The sequence below is a fragment of the Haliotis asinina genome, chromosome 6, assembly GCF_037392515.1.
Source record: "Haliotis asinina isolate JCU_RB_2024 chromosome 6, JCU_Hal_asi_v2, whole genome shotgun sequence".
In the NCBI taxonomy this organism is placed as follows: domain Eukaryota; kingdom Metazoa; phylum Mollusca; class Gastropoda; order Lepetellida; family Haliotidae; genus Haliotis; species Haliotis asinina.
In genome coordinates, this window is record NC_090285.1 from 1,838,278 (window position 1) to 1,857,305 (window position 19,028).

At 42.4% G+C, this 19,028-nt stretch overlaps 1 protein-coding gene across 1 annotated transcript; it reads left to right on the forward strand.

The window, feature by feature from the left end:
* Positions 1-1,130: 1,130 nt before the first annotated feature.
* Positions 1,131-18,929, forward strand: LOC137286720 (mycocerosic acid synthase-like). The gene is made up of 8 exons (XM_067818703.1): positions 1,131-1,134; positions 3,679-3,821; positions 9,056-9,273; positions 10,320-10,480; positions 10,859-11,062; positions 11,408-11,589; positions 11,945-12,119; positions 12,331-18,929. Exons 1-8 carry the CDS (start codon positions 1,131-1,133, stop codon positions 18,927-18,929), a joined length of 7,686 nt encoding a protein of 2,561 aa, XP_067674804.1.
* Positions 18,930-19,028: the final 99 nt, after the last annotated feature.

The following is a 19,028-nucleotide window of genomic DNA, read 5'->3' on the forward strand; positions in this document are numbered from 1 at the left end:
TGTTCATCGCCGATTGCTCTCAACCGGACTTCACGCCAGACGGACCAATACTGACTCGATCACCGTTTACTTTGGTCAAGGCATCACTGACAGTGGCGAATAAAACAATGGCATATGGCTTTGTTCTCAGACGCATCCAGGTTTCATCTAAGGAACGCTGACGGAAGGTTGAGATAAACATACTGTGTTGGGAAATCAGAGATATATAACGAAATTATAATAGCTCTAAATTTGATTTAAAACCGAAAGCGTAACCTGATTTTCCAACACAATACGTTTATCTCCATTCTACCATAACCGTGTTATTCAGATTTTAAACAAGTACATGATGTGTTTGAAAATCAGAGGTATATAACGGGAACGCTACAATGACTGCATTGTGCAAACTGATCGTTGGGGCGAAGACAGTGTAAGGGTTTTGGAAGACATAAGCTACCGACACAGGACAGTACTACACGTGTGCAGAGGCAGAATAAATGCCGTGCACCACGGGGACAACGTGTTGGGTCAGACGTCATCAGGATCTGCACACGTTTTGAAGAACAAGATAATGCTCAAGCACATACAGCGCGCGTCTCTATGGACTTCTTTCGTCATAACATTGTGCCAGTGCTCGAATGGCCATCTATCTGGTCTGATCTTTCACCAGTTTGGGACATTACTGGCCGCCGTCCCCAACAGGGCCCCCAAATGCAAAATCTCCGTCAACTGGAGGCAGCATTGCAGTGAGAGTGACAAAGGATCCTACAAGCGACAATTCAAAGGCTTATCACCTCTTATCCGACTGCGTTGTACGGCTTGTATTTCTTCGGGGGGAGGACACACCCGTTACATGTATTGACTTTTCGGGTTCACCCCTTGTGCTGCTGTATCAGTTTAATTCAGTTTCTTACAGTCTCTGTGAGTTGTATTGCTTTACTTGTATTTGTAATTGGCCGTCCTACAACTATGCTGAAAATCTCATTTCTATGGCATAATCTCTCGCCAACACATTCAGTCAAAGTCGGTTGTGCGTTTTCATAGCATCTCAGTATATTTTGTCTGTATCGCCTGCATCGTATCAGTCGAGTCCATAAAAAGAAGATGGAAATTTGGGTCAATTCAAAGTTAAGTGATTGAATGTTGGCATTATGGGTAAGTTCAGACAAATTTAAATCTGCACTTTTATGGACTGAATTGTCAAGTCATACTGCTAGACACATATTATATGATCCTGCGCACTAAACGCATTTGTGACATTTGTACAACGAATTGGGCGAGTACACTTGGCTGTTACAGGTAGCCTGACGATTATGCACGTGCAATATACATGCTAACCGTGACATGAAATCAACACCGCATATTCCTTCGAATGATAAGACTGCAATTTCAGGCATAGGATACTTATATTCCACGCTAACCTTTAGTTAAGACGAAGACAAATAGATGATTGGGGCATTGACAAGCATTTTAGATATTCAACAATTTTGTTTAAAGAAAACCCAGGAAAATGTCATTTGCTTCGTGAAATGGATCGGTGGTCCTAAACATATTTGCTCAGTATATTGTGTTGATTCAATTCGTTGGGATTGTACCTGTTCCCAAATCGAGTGTGCTATAAGATGCGTGAACCGCACGGGGAAAATGAACTTCTCATATTTATCAGACAACCTGTCTCCCTCTTGTTTCAAGTGGATCGTTCTGTGGGGCGTTCCCAAGTATGCAAATTGGGGTCATTTGTCAGGTCGTGGATCATCTTATATGTGCTTACCAAGTCAACACACTGAAGGTCACGTGACATACGGGTCTCGTCTACCGAGGGATTCATATTTGTAATGTATAAAACGTAAAATATTCACAGTAATTTTAACCATTGTAACCAATCGTTTTTTTTTTTTTTTGGGGGGGGGGGGGGGGGGGTTGGGGGTTTTTTTTGTTTTTGTTTTTTGTTGTTTTTTTTGTTTGTTTGGGTTTTTTTTATGTGTCAATGTGTGAAATACTACAGAAGTACAAATAAAGCTGTCTGCGCATCTGCGCAAGCGCTACAGCCAGGTGTTGACGATAACTGGTCGCTAGCCAGTATGTTCCATTGTTAAACATGATGCGCTTGACAAGTACGCATTCTACTCTCCACCACTGAGTCTAACACAGTCTAAGTAAACTTATAATTAGCCTCCACTACTGTAGTGGAGTGTAACGAAAAGTACTGAGGCTAAGTTTACTTAGACTGAACAAACATGAAGCATAAATGCCGTTGCGGAGCGGTCGCGACTGCGTTACCATTGACTAAGCTAGTTTACGTGCAAAAGAGGAACGTTTAAACGAAACAGGATTTGAAACGTTTAAGTACTTCATTCTGTCTGGATACACATCTTCATTTGTCAGGAAAACACGTTTACATCTATATTCAATCAAATATTAGGATCACTGGTAGTCGTATTTAAAGCATATTATATGCTTGTAAAAGTTTCACCCTTTACTCCTGTCTCACAGTATCAGTCGCATGTTGCCTTTGGTTGTTACAACCAAATAAAACGTCATAGATCTATGTTTCATCATAGGTGTGGACATATGTAAAATAGTATTATATCTACATAAATACCATTTCCTAAAGGGTAAAACAGTGCTTAATGCTGGCACGATACACAAAGTGAAATCCTCGCCACTATTTCGCGTTATCAATGAGTTTTTTTACGCCCCACATAGCAGGATTAATTACGGCCATTGGCGATCGCTTTATCAGTGTTCTGTCTGACTTAGACCCAACACTAAAACGCAATAGGGATTTCACGCGAAACACTTTTATTTAATTATATTATATGTACACAAAGGCCGTTATATATTGTCCCTTTAAATCGCAGCTAATGATATCTGGCCACAAAATAGCTTATCAAAGTGTTTCTGTTTTGGGTTCGGCAAAGTGATGCTCAAAGTGAAGAACTTTTCCTCTATAGTCTCAAAATAATCTTTATCAATGTGTTTGGTCTATGTTCGGTCCAGCTTGGAACAGACAATTTAAATATGTTTACGTTTTGAAAAGTTTCACATCTGCATAATCACAAATTCATAGTTTCTAATGATAGGAGACTAGATCTATAAGGTGCTGTAGATTATCCCTTTTTAAAGTAACGCCATCTATGCTATATTCTCAACATCGTCTCTATCACAAGTATTCGGCCCGACTGGGCCCGTTCTTTCAGAAACAACTTCATACAATACTGATCTTTAAACAAACGATGCAATCGAAACTGCTCCAAATTAACCAGGGAAGATTCAAAAGCTACCTCAAAATAAATACGAAATCAGATGTCTATAAAAATAATAATAGTCTCCTGATACAGTGGTAAATTAATCATCACAATTTAACACAAAATAAGTGACTTCATATATCGACTGTGTGCACAAACGATAGTGATTAAAATGGCTCTGCTTTATCTCATTTGTAATCCTAATGGTATGACAAAGAAGTGCCGCTAAATATAGGTAAATATAACACCTGTCCATCTATCACTCACTGAACGTGTTTTACTCGCCCGAGGCATTCGTGAACAATCGTCGTGTCTGTTTGTAGGGAGCATATTAAAATACTTCAGTTTACATCACGTGTCACCATGTTGTGACATTATAAACTGAAATATATAACACAGTGATCTGAAACGATCAACAAACCAGGTGAGCCATTTGTTGCCGTTCAACCAGCGCAGATCCTGGTTAGAATTGGTCTTCAGCCAGTGCAGATCCTGGTTAGAATTGGTCTTCAGCCAGTGCAGATCCTGGTTAGAATTGGTCTTCAGCCAGTGCAGATCCTGGGTAGAATTGGTCTTCAGCCAGTGCAGATCCTGGTTAGAATTGGTCTTCAGCAACCCATGATTGTAGTAAACGTATCTTCGTATCTCAGATGCATAAATCGATGCTCATATTGTTGATCACTGGACTTTCTGATCCAGACTCGATTGGTTACAGACCGCATAGCAGGAAGAGCGGAGTGAAAGAACGAATTAACTTCTGTTTTGGTACTCTTGTAACCATTACATACGAAAGACTTAAAATCTAGTGGTTAATTCATACCGAGCGATGAAAAGTTGCCAGAAAGAAGCAGATTACGTAACTCTATCGCCAGGGAACTGCAGCCAACCAGAAGTGACATGTGAGAAAGGGTTTTCAGTTACTTGTACAGAAAATGTGTAAGAAGAACTTACGAGCTTGTGTTTTCTGGTGGACACGTGAACTTAGTTAACTTTTGGAGAAATTTCTCATAACATAACAATTTCACTCTTGGAGGCGAGGTGGATGTCGGGATAATGCTACTAACAATGTTTGTGTCACTTCGACCACAACCCTGATTGAAGAAATCGAAGTTGTGTCATGCAAAATCCTTTTCGTCATCTAGTGTGGTTACTACTACCAGTAAGTCGTTTTGATTGTTTTTAACTCCATGAAAACAAATCTAAATACAATTTTCTATCTTGGAAGCGTGGTAGGTGTCTAACCAACCGATTTAATATATATCACAGGCTACCACAATAGTCACTTCGCACCCACAAACAGCAGCCTTTATTGTTGTGGATCTGTTCACTAAAGTCTCAAAGATACTTTGTATGGCAACAATAACAGCCCGGCACAGAAAGTCGACCAAGGCGCTCGTTCTACAGTACCTTGGCAGTTCCAAAGTTGTGGAAGTGTCTGAGGCATATTTTGATGTTGACGCACGCGTCGATCTAGTCGATCCCAGAGGTGTTCTACTGGGTTTAGATCTGGTGGTCGAGAAGGCCATGGTAAGACACTGACGTTAGAATAGGCAGTGTACCAGGCCGTGATGCGTGTTGTTGTGTGAAGTAGAGTTCGGTCCATAATCGGACGCATGTGATGCCTAAGGGAGGACTTGTATGATGTAGCCATTTGCTGTCAAGTTCCCCTTAACCACCACGAAATCAGATCATTGAGTGCTGGATATCGCACCCCAGACCGTGACTCTGTCCTCACCCAGTCTGTAAACTCACTGTCTTCCATCTCGCTGGTGAGGAGAAAATCGCGATTCACTCAGCGGCACGCAGTCGTGGGATAATGCTTTCCCCATTTCCAGGCAAAAACGAATGACAAATTAAACACAACGTTTGTCTCTATATAGTGATCGATACCTCGTGTATGTGCGCTTACGTGCACGTGAATTCTGCTTTGCATGTTTTCTTGGTGGCATTTGGAAATTCTTCAAGCGTTTCTAAAACAAGGGGAAAATTTCAAATTGCCACGTTTTGAGAAAAAGTTCAAATTGCCACGTTTTGGCGACGAAGCCGTTTCCAATCACACAGGGACGACGTTTGGGTGTATTTCTATTGTTTTTACTGCAGCTACTTGAGTCCAATATTCTCAAAATCATATTTGCGTTTGTTTGTTTTTAGAGAGTGCAGTACACATTCCTACAAAGGAGTCGTGTCCTGCTTATGCCATTACACAGGCGACTGTTGGACAGAGACCGACTGAGGGCAATGAAAGATCATTTGTGATCATCCAGAACATCGAAATCGGATCTCTTAGGTTACACAAACTGAACTGCTGTCAACAGTGGTACAATCAAACACGTGGGGGTCAGCTTTTTTGTTAAAGGTCACATGCAACCAATAACATTAAAACAAACATGATTAAAACATACTGGCAATGTGTTCCATTTCAAAATATGACATCGATAAATAGTCATAAGAAAATACAGACCCTTTTGCTGACATAAAATGTGTGAAAAATGCATACACAAGCATAAAATGCATATGCTTTATGAACAGATTATTCTTGTACTTACACATAAATGTGTATGTAGACAAACACTAACACACAAATCTAAATAAACAAAAATATATACATACGCACGAACACACGTATAAAAGGAGCTGTGGACAATGAGAACATTGTCAGCGAGAGACAGTTCACAACAGCACTGTGCATGTAAGTAGGTAACTTCCAGTAGGTATGAAATTAGAGAATATTTTTTTTCACATTGTATATTTGGGAATTTATGATGTGTATGTTGATTCTACCTGGATTTCAAAAACAGATTAAAGCATCAGATAAGTTTACTTTCAAAAGACCTGTATTCATGCAATAGTGTTAGGCGTGCGTGTACAATAATCATCAGTATCATCACGTATAACATGTTTGGGGAGATCTAATTAAATTCTAAAACAATTGCAGCATCGTGAAAGAGTTTTTAATCATGCGATCAGCGTTTGGTTCATATAAGTGGCGTGTAGTGGTGTCGCCGATATGCAAATATATAATGCTTTGAGTATCTCCACTCACTCCGCCAGTTGCGTCAGATTGCTTGACTGGCACTTAGTTCAGAGAGTCAATGGTCAAGAGGGCACTCCACATCAAGCATTCAAACATAGTTACTACCATCCATGCTCACTGACAACTTAATGCTCTGATATCTCGGCGTGAGAGCTGGACTCGATGAATTAAGTATGCAGCAGATGTACAGACATGTCCCCGTGTTAGGTATAAGACCATAGGGTCGGTGTTACTAAAGTGCCAAAGCAACACCCTGTATTACTGACGTGTCCTCGATGGCGTTCACGAAGATCTCCCACCATGTAAGTAGCATTCGTTCGTTCGTTACGTCGTTCGGTCATTGTCATTTGGCAGAATAAGATATCAGGGTCCCCTTTCACAAAGCTCTTGTAAGCCTAAGATCTCGTTTCTTTTCTTGTAACATTCGTATTTTCTGTGTTGTAGTAAGTTTCATTGCTAGGAGAAAAGTTACGAGTTCTTAGGCTTACAAGAGCTTTGTGAAACGGGGCCCAGAGGTAGTCACTTGGTATTTTACTGGTGCTTAGTGATGCATTGCACCCGCTAGCAGTACGCAGAGGTCACTGCCGTGTTTGACAAAGCACCCTCTCCCATATAGATTTTTACAATTATTGTTTACGTGGCTGCGTTGATCATATATAGTATTGTGAGAACAACGTATCGGATGCACATGAGGAAGAAGATTTTGCGATGGGGCTTTGGCCCAGCTTTTTGATGACGATGTCATCGCTCGGTAAAGACAACTGTTTTTGACATTCTGAATGAAATAAGACCGTATATTGTACACTTCACTAAAATCTTTCACACACTCTATTGGTAACGCATCGTTATGTGATCTCAAGGAGTGGGGAGACTGGTGTTTTGAATTGCACCCGATGTCTTACTCTATCATATCACGACCCATTGATAGAAGTGTGAGCACATGGCAGAAATAAATAACTGACATATTTTAGTGTACTGTATGTTTAAAGGCGGTAAAAATTAAAGAAACATATTATGCACAAGCGATATATTCTGATTACGCATGTAAGGAAACAGTAACAGAGAGTATAACAGATAATGATATTTCCAGAATGTAAATATTGTCACCACAAATAAACGGACATGTATCATCAAGTCACTTTCATGTAATGAGTGAGTGGGTGAGTGAGTGAATTTAGTGTTTCATCGCACTCAGCAATATTCCATATATATGGCGGCGGTCTGTAAAATTGTGTCTGAATCAGACAATCCAATGATCATCAACGTGAGCATCGATCTGCACTATTGGGAATATAATGCTATTTGTCAACCAAGTCACCCGAGTAGCCGCCTCTTACCACAAGCATGTGTTACTGAAGATCAGTTCTAGCCCGGATCTTCACGGCTCCATGCAATGAGAGGAACAAATACCAAAACTGAAGTTTGACCAGATAACACGATATTACGATAAACAATTAAATGCGTCCCCTCAAGTTTCTTTTCTTTACATATCCGAAAGGTTTGCAAAATAGTTATAGTTCCATGTGAAACGACAGATACGTATACAAAGAAACCAGTGTTTACCCCGAGAGTCGGAATGCCGTCAACAGACATGACCAATTACATGGTGCCCTCAAAACATGAACCTCAGCAAAATTTGTAATTTCATTGTTTTAACGTTTGTGCCAGTTAATACACGTTATTGTCCTGAAGCAGGCGAGTTCACATGTATCAGCCACAGTGAAACTGCATCTATTTTCTCCTCATGGGACCTGTACTCATTGTGTAAGGCTCTTTCACCGTAAGAAGGATTAACTATCGCACGTGACAATTCAACAATGGGAGTATGAACTTGCCTGGGAGCAAAACTAAAACAGAAAAAACAGTCAAAATCACCAAGGTACATAAAAACTACTACAAAACAATACATAGGAAACTACTAGGGTCACTAAAATTTAACTGTATAAAACGTGTGTTTCGGTTTTGTTTATACATAGAAACGTTACCGATTCATCGTAACATAACTGAAATATATTTTCCTAGAACATTTAGGGCCCCAAATCATCACACATGGCATATTAATGTCTCATGACTAAATGTGTGAGGAGTGATTTGAGTGGGTAGAAACACACCCACATGGGAGTTTGAGTCATAAATACTAACATGACATGAAATGAGCATGCAACGTGCATGTTCACTGTATATTAGACATTCAGTGACTGCCTCGCCACACACGATGAGGCACATGGCCGACCAGTGCTTCCAGGGAAATGAGTGTACTTCTACTCTGATGTTTAGTGATTGTCTCTTCTTGAATACAAACACTGATATACGCTCTGCTCCATGTTCAAACACTTCTTGCCATATATCTTAATATAATAAGTATGCTACAGAAAAGTATAGACACCACCGATCGCACATGTACACACACACTCATGTACAGACATGCACACACAAGCGTAGGTGTGCACATACATGCATACCCACACTCACGCGCACATATATACACGCATTCACATGCATGTACATGTATGCACACGCGCAGATTTACATGCACACATGCACACATGCACACACGCATATACATTCACACGCACATAATCAACAGAGACATAGCTTGTGCACAATGTGGGGGTTTCTCACTCTCTCCTCTGTGTGTGTGTGCGTGCGTGCGTGCGTGCGTGTGTGTGTGTGTGTGTGTGTGCTTGCTTTGCTCCTTTGTTTGTTTGTGTGCTTGCTTTGCTCCTTTGTTTGTTTGTTTTTGTTTTCGCTTTTGTTTATGTCCAGTTCAATTTTTTTTCTCTCTCTCTTTAAGAAACAACAGACGGCAAAGAAAATGGACATCGCCATCATTGGTGTAGGATGCCGATTTCCCGGGGCTTCCTGTCTCAGGGAATTCTGGAGAGTCTTAGTCAAGGGAGAAAACCACGTGACAGACATCCCACCAGACAGATGGAATATGAGCAGTTTCTATGACCCGGATGTAACCGCCACGGGCAAGTTCTACTCTAGAAAGGCGGGATTCCTAGAGAAGTAAGCCTGTAGTTGTCTGTAAGACCATTCTACTAGCCTAGATGATGAAAACTTCAAACACTGAGCGACTTCGTGGTTGTTGAAGTGTCCCCCTTTTGCATTACTGGTCATAAGAAAATAAAAGTTATTTGTTTGAGAGGCTTTGAATGTTTACAAATTTGTTATCCCCCAAAACGCGTTTTACTGGTGGTATTAAAATGCGCTCCGTCTGTCCTTCCGTGCACATTCATCTTTTCCAGAGCAGGACCTTAAAACCGTTTAATACTTCTTCACCAAACTTTGCACATAGACAGCTCTGCCGGTGTACTGTGCCTTTTGGTAGTTTCTGGAATTCTGAAGAAACAGTTTTCGCGTTCCCATGGCAACAAATTTGACTTCGACTGAAATTGGTGGTAGTGCTCTTTTCCGGAGCCGAACCATAAAACCGTTCACTATTTCTTCACCAGAAGTGACACAGATATTGGTCTAGTGGTGTACTGGTGCCTTTTGGTAGTTTTGAAATTCTGAATAAAATAGTTTTGGTTTCTCCATGGCAACAATTTAGACTTCGACTGAAATTGGTGGTAGTGCTCTTTTCCGGAGCAGAACTCTGAAACCGTTCACTAATTCTTCTCCAAACTTGGCGCATAGATAGATCTGGTGGTGCAATGGTGCCTCTTTTGCAGTTTGGGTATTCTGAATAAAATATTTTTGGCGGTTTTTACTTTCAAATTGGTAGTAGTGCTCTTTTCCGGAACAGAACTCTAAACCTGTTCACTATTTCTTCAACAAGCTTGGTCTAGTGGTGTACTGGTGCCATTTGGTAATTTGAAATCATGATTAAAATATTTTGGTGTTTCCATGGCAACAGATTTGACTTAGACTGAAAGTGGTGATTGTGCTCCTTCCAGGAGCAGAACCTTAAAAACCTTTCATTGTCCTAGCTCCTTCCACTTTTCTATAGGCACATCAAAACATTTGGCATAATCATAACTTGTAGACATAATCATGAAGAATATTTTGCCGTTGCGGGGGATATTGATGACGTTGTCTTCTTGCTATTCCAGTTATGCAGACTTTGACAACAAACTGTTCGGTATCAGCGAGAGCGAGGCTGGTCAGATGGACCCCCAGCAGCGCCAGGTGTTGGAGTGCACGTACATGACGCTTGAGAACGCTGGCATCACCAGACAACATATAGCAGGACAGAACGTCGGAGTATACATAGGTAAGTCATGTAGACGTCACGCTGCAGGCAGATGACCAACACCATACATGTACTCCAATCCAACAGACAAAACACAAGGGTATGTCTACTGTAACAGATATGGAGTGCCACACTTTTTTAGGTCACATTCCCTGATGTGAAACAGGCTCCAATGTTTGGAGTTTATCTGGAGGAAAATCTAAAGATGTATTAATGAGGCGGCTGGAAGACTCCATAACAAACATTTCGATATCCATAGGTGTAATATGTGTGAAGCCCATCTTGTTCCCAGTTGTGGAGTTCTTTTTCTAAATTGTGGAATAAGTCTAATCTCGGTCACTCTGGAAAGAACACAAGTGATGACGGGAGTCTATAAGCTACTCATTTACCCCCCACCAGGTGCCATGAACAGCGACTTCACGGTGAGGATGACTGCCAACTCTCACGAGATCGACCACTACTCTGTTGCTGGTCTCGCGGGAAGTGTCTTAGCCAACAGAGTGTCCTACGTGTACAACTTGTCCGGGCCCTCCATGGTAGTGGACACAGCCTGTTCCTCGTCTCTGGTGGCAATACACCAGGCAAGTCTGGCCCTCCGAGCAGGTGCGTGTACATCCCGTCACAGTCACACTCCTGTTATATTTACAGTTGGCTCCCCACTACATCTTACACTAATTTCGAAAATTAGTTTTAAATATGTCCACATGTTCAACTGCAAATGCAACGTATTTTGTGATGTCAGATATCTACCTTTTCTCTGCAATGTGAACTGTAACCCATATATGTCTGCACATTTTGTGAAGACGTCTCCAAAATGACATTATTTTCTGACGATAATCGATTCATTGCTTCAAATATACTCGTACCTATATTTCTGTATACTGAAGAAGGTAGCTGAACACTGTCTGGACATGTATGTCTCACCAACTATCCCCATGTGTTGTCCAGGAGACTGTGAGATGGCACTCTGTGGGGGCGTGAACCTGCTGCTGCACCCCACAGTGTTTGTCCCCCTAAGCAAGGCCCAGATGCTGTCCCCCAGTGGACAGTGCCACGCCTTTTCCTCTAACGCCGACGGGTACACAAGGGGAGAGGGATGTGGCATGGTCCTCATCAAGCCACTAGCACAGGTGAGCGAGTTGGTGTTGCTGTCATTTTCTTTCAGTTTTATCAGGTCGTATCTGATGTTGGAGGAGTTGGTTTCACTCGACATGAGACACGAGTATTAACATACTTTGCAAACTAGAATCATAGTATTACGTTTCTGCCACGCCCAAGGGACGCAACTCTGTATGGCGAATGGCGGCGTGTTTAAAAACCTGATTATCCATTGCTCCATACAAAAATGAGATCCCCTACTTTACTTTGTCTGGGTATTATATCAAAGTGTGAAACCGAGTCACATGTTCAGATCATAGGCTGTTCCATATCAAGTATGTCTTCGCTAGAATCAGATTAAGTGAATGGTTTGTATCCATGTTGAAGGCACTTCATGATGGTGACAACATTTGGGCCACGGTTTCTACTGGTGTGAACCAAGATGGCCGAGCGGCCCAACCAATCACAGCGCCATCTGGTAACCAGCAGCTTCAACTACTCCACGACCTCTACAGGGCACATGACGTGGACCCTTACACCGTTGAATACATTGAGGCTCACGGTAGGTCTGTGTGTCCATGTGTTACGCTGTACTTTCGTAGTGTTCTTTTATCTGCCAATGATCAGCGTGCAGATGCACATTGAGTACATAACATGCATTCCTGAAAATATAACTTACAGTTAATTTAATATCTGAGATCACTAACTTGTATTACTTTCGGTGATTTGACATTGTCAGCTCTGAATCAATATGATATAATTATCTTTCACAGGTACTGGCACCAAACTTGGTGACCCTATCGAGGTCAACGCGTTTGGAGAATTCTTTACCTCTGATAGGAATCCAAGGACACGTTACATGGGCTCCGTGAAGACCAATATAGGCCATCTGGAACCGGCAGCAGGCGTGGCAGGTCTTATAAAAGTCTTGCTCATGATGAAACACAACACAATCGTACCATCTCTTCATTTCGATAAACCAAACGAACACATAAACTTTGAAAATTTTCGGTTTATCATTCCACAAGATCCTTTGCAATGGACTTCAGTTACGAAAGTAGCTTGCCTGAATTCATTTGGTTTTGGCGGAACTAACAGTCATGCAGTTTTACACAGTTTCAATAAACCACCACATGCCAGCAGACCCATTTTGGGGGCTTCGCATATTGTTTGTTTTTCAGGCAGCACCTCAGAGTCATTGAAGAAGAGTCTTGAGGATTTCCTCTCCTGTGACGATTTCATAGACGATGACCTGCCAGCAATGTCCTACACATCGACAGTCAGAAGGGAACATTTCACGCATAGAAAGTCATTTGTTGTAAAAAGTATTAATGACTTGAAACAGCAAGTACAAATGATACTAAAAAGCAGAGACGTTGCTGACATTAAGACAAGCAAATTGAAGATTATCTTCGTCTTTTGTGGGATGGGCACTGCTTGGTCGGGTATGTGTGATGGCTTCATGAAAAAGAACAAAACTTTCAGCACAACGATCAACACGATTGACGCGTCTTTGAAAAAGTTCGTCTCCTGGTCATTGACAGAGAGGCTCAGAAACGGTTATGATGTACAAGACCCTAATTTCGGTCCAATCGCCATATTTGCTTGTCAGGTCGCTCTTGCCAAGCAGTGGGAGTCCTGGGGAGTAAGCCCAGCCGCTGTTGTTGGTCAGTCAGTTGGGGAGGTGGCCGCGGCACACGTTGCTGGCATTCTGTCTCTGGATGAAGCTGTCAAGGTCATCTTCCACAGGACTCGAATCCTGGCTGAAGTCACAGGAGGTAAGATGGTTCTTATAAGAAACCTTAAGACAGAGAAGGTACAAGACATTTGTGAAGAAGCTGCAGGCGTGAATATTGCAATTCGTTACAGTCCTGTGTCGTGTACAATTAGTGGTGACTCTACTGCCGTGGATGAGGTGAAGTCACGTCTTCAGTCCTCTCACAGCGATCTTATGCTGACTGATCTCCCTGTTAGTGCTGCATACCATAGCCACCACATGGACCGATGCACGCAGCAGCTGGACAACATATTAGCTGACCTGAAACCATCACCAGCGAGGATACATATGATATCAACAGCCGCATCTCGCCCCACAGAGAAAGATGTAACGTCTTCTGAATACTGGGGTGCTAATGTTCGCAATGCTGTTCAGTTTGCTTCGGGAATAGAAAATTCTACCTCTGTCAATCATCTCAATGTATTTATAGAAATTGGTCCTAAGCCAGTATTGAGAGCTCATATTGATGACATTTTTCAGGAAAGAGCAGGATCGTGTATATGCCTTCCTTCCTTGACAGTCAAGCTTAGAGAAAAGACGATCCTGGGGACACTGTCTGAGCTGTACCAGATGGCCATGAACATAAACTGGCGGGAGCTGTTCAGCTACACAGAACCCCCAACGCCGGTACCGAGTTATGCCTTCTCACACAAGCACCTAATGATCTTGCCTCCAATTACAGAAGAAGAAGTGTTTGGATCTAATGGAAACTCTGGAAGTCACCTCTTTGTGAAACTGTCACCTTCCACGGGCAAGTGCATACTGAACATCAAACCTTCTAACTTTGGAACTGTCTATGAACACAAGGTCAAGGACATTATTGTCATCCCAGGTGCAACCTACGTGGAAGCAGGGTTTGGAATCGCAAGATCAATGAATATTGCTGATGTTAGACATCTAGTGGTATCTGTCAGCTTTCTGAATCCAGTTACTTTGAAGAAGGACGTGTCTGTTCAGCTGGATGCTGTGATTGAAGATCAAAGCCAAACTACGAATGACTGTACCAAAGAATTCACCATCAAAAGTACTGGTGACGTCATTGCCAAAGGCAGAATGCTGGTGTGCCACAATGAACTTGAAGAGGAACGGATGGACATTGAGGCCATAAAGGAGAGATGTATCCAAACAGTCACGGGCGAAGAAGTGTATCAAGTTCTGCAATATTCTGGATTTACATATGGAACTAACTTTGCAACTGTACACTATGCATTAAGAGGGAACGCAGAGAGTCTCACAAGCCTAACAGTCGGGCAAAAGCTGAAAGAGGAGATGACCCACACTGTGATTCATCCGGCAATACTTGATGGAATGCTGCAGTCAGCAGCTGCATTCGACATGCAAGAAAGGGAGTTTCTCCCAGTCGAGCTCAAGAATGTAATCGTCAGGCATCCAGTGGAGACAGATATGTTTGTTTATACAAGAATTACAGACAGCAACGGATCCCACACATCCTTTACCTTAACACTTCTTTCGCCCAATGGAACTGTCATAGCACATGTTGAAAGATTCACAACACAATTTATTGGGTCAGATACTTTTGATATTCACAAAGCGACATTCAAAACAAGCATGGTGTTGTTGGATTCTTGTGCAGTTCCTCAGAACAGTGTTGATACTGGAACTGTCGTCTTCACCAATGCAGATCTAACCAGTGTGGAAACATCCTGTGTCATACATGAATTGGATCACATGGGAGTTGAAGGCACAAGACACGCTCTTGACTCTGTCATACACAACATCAAGCAAATCTGTTTCGTATTTGCAGCACCTGATATAAAAACTGACCGGGGAGAATCCCTTCAAGAAGAACTCACGAGAAGGATAATGGCCTTGAGACTGATCGCCCTTTACCTAGCCAGTAGAGGGGTGTCTGTGCCTCTGGTGATAATTTCAGAAATAGAAACCACTGGAGATACCATTGCAACTGGCTGTCTCAGTGAAGCTGTCAAAGGTTTCATCAGGTGTGTCTTAAGGGAGTACAGAGCTCTTCACGTTCAGCTTGTGGATGTTCTAGTTGACAATGACAGGGACTTCTTAGAAAGGCTTCCAGGGATATTACCACAATGCAGATCTGATGACTTCAAAAGGTACCCTGAGATAGTTCTTCACAATGATCAAGTCTACATGCACACAATTATGTCATACCCATGCCTGCAACCAACGTTTCGATCAGTTATAATGGATGAACGTTCTGAGGGCATGCTGTGCACAAAATCAAAGACATCAATAACCAAACCATTTTTCTACCCCAAACAAAAGACAGCTACATCCATGAAGGATATGACCGATATAGAGGTGACTTCTGTGGTTGTCCATAGCTCCCTGATGCATGGACTTCACATTGGGTGCCCTGCAGGGTCCACAGTCGATATCCACCCAATTCTGTGTCTTGAAACAATTGGTAAACTGCCCATGGGATCCAGACGTAGCCATCCCGATGCAATAACCCTGTTTCCTTCAAACGTTTGCAAGAGTATCCAGGTTCCAAAGGACTGCACCATAGACGCAGGACAGGTGCCTGGTTATGCTCCAGGTCATCTTACAACACTTTATCTAATGTGGAATTTGTCCATTAACACAGCAAGGAACAACATTGTCATTTTGTACACAAACAGCTCAAAGCCATTTGCAAATGCACTGTCATACTTGCTTCTTTCACAAGGGGCAAAGAAAGTGTCATTAGCCAACCTAAACGACACTGCACAGCAAAGAAATGACTCTGTAACGTTGATTCCGACGGTTTTACTGACGAAGGTGGAAGCAAAAAGACTGTTGACAACATTCACAAATGTACTGAAAATAATTTGCTTTGAACCTATCACTAAAAGATCTGCCCAGGAGTATCTACTTGCGGCTTTGCAAAACTTGCAGCTTCACATCATACGACCATTTGAAATTTTCTCTCCAAGGGTAATGTCTGCAACAGTGCCCAAAATGATTAAATGGATCACATCCCACAGTAAGACAGTCTTCAACATATGTCATAGCTTCAGTGGCATCACGGTATCTAAGAAAGAACAAACAGCTCCCCCACTGAACATTTCAGAAGTTCTTAATAGCACCGTGTTGTCCTTGTCTTCAGATAGCAGCTTGGACATGGATTCTATGGTGACACCAAGTACCCACCTATTTCAGAAGACTGCTTCCTATCTGGTTGTGGGAGGTCTCACGGGGCTGGGATGGGAATGTGTGACATTCCTTGCAGCCAGAGGAGCTGGATGTGTGATCATTCTGAGCAGACGTACGCCTAACCCTGAACGACAAGCAGATATGGACCATCTGTCTCAGAAACATAAGTGCCACATAACATCCATTCAAGCTGATGTCACTGTCTACAAGGGCCTGGAATCAGCTGTATTAAAGATAAAGACACATATGAAACCTCTCAAGGGTGTATTTTACGGTGCAGCGGTTTTACAGGATGCCTCCCTCTCTGAGATGACAGAGGAAAAGCTCGCCACAGCTATGTCTCCAAAGGTAACAGGTGCTTGGAATCTTCATATCCTGACAGCAGATCTTCCTCTTGACTTTTTCGTCCTGCATTCTTCTGGGGCAGCTGTTCTGGGGAATGCTGGTCAGTCAAACTATGGAGCTGGTAATGGATTCTTGGATGGATTGGCAGTGTACAGAAGGCAGCGTGGAATGAGTGGCCAGAGCATCAACTGGGGACCTCTCGACCTTGGGATGCTAGAGAACAAAGGATCTGTACTGAGGAAGCTGGAGAGTCAAGGGTACATGATCATTGGCAAGAAGGATATCAGTCAGTGCCTGACACACATGCTCATGCTGAATGAGCCGCAAGCCCTGGTGTGCAGAATAGACAGACAGAAAATGGCAGAGCAATTACAAAGGGATAAGGAAACAACACTTATGGTACGACTTAAGACATATTTGGAACCTGCCATGAAGATAATAAATCAAAAGGCAACATCGGAAGGGGGTAAATGCTCTTTCAGTGTTGACAAACTACAGAGATGCACAGAGGAGGAGAAGCTGCAGATGTTGAGGGAATATGTAAAACACCTTGTGTGTGATAAGGCTTTGTTGGATATAAACAGTTTTCAGATGGACGCCAACATGAAGGATCAAGGTGTGGACTCAATGTATGCCATGGAAGTTACTGGCGGAATCTTGTCAGACATTGGAGTAAAGCTGTCCACCCACGAAATCCAGCTTCAATCGACAAACAGCATTGCCAGGAGAATACTGGATATACTATCAGGTACAGGGAAGGAACAGACACAAGTCTGTGACATGGAGTCCGTCATAACTAAACAAGCAATAAGCATGTCAATTGCGAAGTCAATCTGTGGGATGAAGACAAACTGTGAACATAACATGGGTTTTGTAATCATCAGTACCATTTCAGTTCCAGATGTGGTAAATGTATCAACATTGATAGCGGTGGCAAAAGAATGTGTATCACGTCATCAGGTCACAAGAACCTCTTACATCCTAAGCCATAACAAAGTTTCCACAAACATGTTGCCCCTGGAGGATGCTTTTGACTTCCGTGTACTCTCCGGAGATGACCTGTCCGAGGTCAGGAAACATACAGAGGAGTCAATGCATCTTCGGCATAAGAGTCCTTTACGATTCATATTTCTTACAAGATCCTTACAGCTCAGAATCGTTTTCCACAGACTTGCATTTGATTTGAAGGCCATCACAATCTTTGTGAAGGAACTTGAAAGTATGGCCAATGCAGCGCTGCTGGGCAAACCCCTGGAAGATGTCGTAACTGATCCAGATGAGGATGTTGCGAAAGAAATCCAGAAAGTTCTTGCTCCAGATTTCAAGAGAGTGAACCAGTTTTGGAAGACAAAGGCAATGTGCATACCCTACAACAGCCTATCGAAAGCGCCAGTTATACACAATTTACAAAATAACCACATCTTCCTCACACGACCAATAAACAGTCACCTGTACACAAAGATCTTGAAATACGCAAAGGACAGAGGACTCACACCTTTTGATTACCTTGCCAGTATCTACCAGCTATTTCTTGCCTTTGTCAGCAGGAAAACAACATCAACTATCACGACCTCAGTTGACCTTCGTAGCTTGGTTCCCGCTCTGACCAGAACCCTTGGAAGATGCACGAACTTCATCCCCCTGATATGCCAAGTACCCGAAGACAACACAACAGTGGAGGAGTTCCTACAGCACAACAAGAAGACTATACAACATTTCACCCAATATGCAATATATCCGTCAGACGAAATCAAGAAACTGATTCCCGAGGACAAAAGCCTGGGTCCAAACTACTTCATATATGAGACTGATACCATCACCAATACGTCTAACCAGTTGACAGTAGACATGCCGGTCGTCTTTGATTCCTCCATTGAAACTTTCATGTACATTTGGCAGAGGAAGGAGACGAGACTCATGGAGATCAGGTTTCATCTGAGGAAGGACCTGTTCACTAACCCGAGGGCTGAGGTCCTCGTCAAGGCATTCCTAGGTCTAATGGATGATTCTTTGAACTTCCCTGACTCAACTTTAGGGCATCTAAGACAACAAAACTACATGGCCTTGGACGAAAGGAGCTCCAAGAAACGTGTCCTGTCTGCATTGTGCTCTCTGATGTAAACAGTTTCGTTGTAAACTGGACACAGTTCATGTTTCCTGGTTCTGTCATATCGTCCTCCTTGTGTCGGAATTACGAACAGAAAATAGAGAATATTACCA

Bases quoted from the DNA above. Each gene is read 5' to 3' on its own strand.
- LOC137286720 (XM_067818703.1), top strand. The intron at 9,274-10,319 runs GTAAGCCTGTAG...TTGCTATTCCAG, and splicing joins AAGGCGGGATTCCTAGAGAA to TTATGCAGACTTTGACAACA. The intron at 11,063-11,407 runs GTGCGTGTACAT...TGTGTTGTCCAG, and splicing joins AAGTCTGGCCCTCCGAGCAG to GAGACTGTGAGATGGCACTC.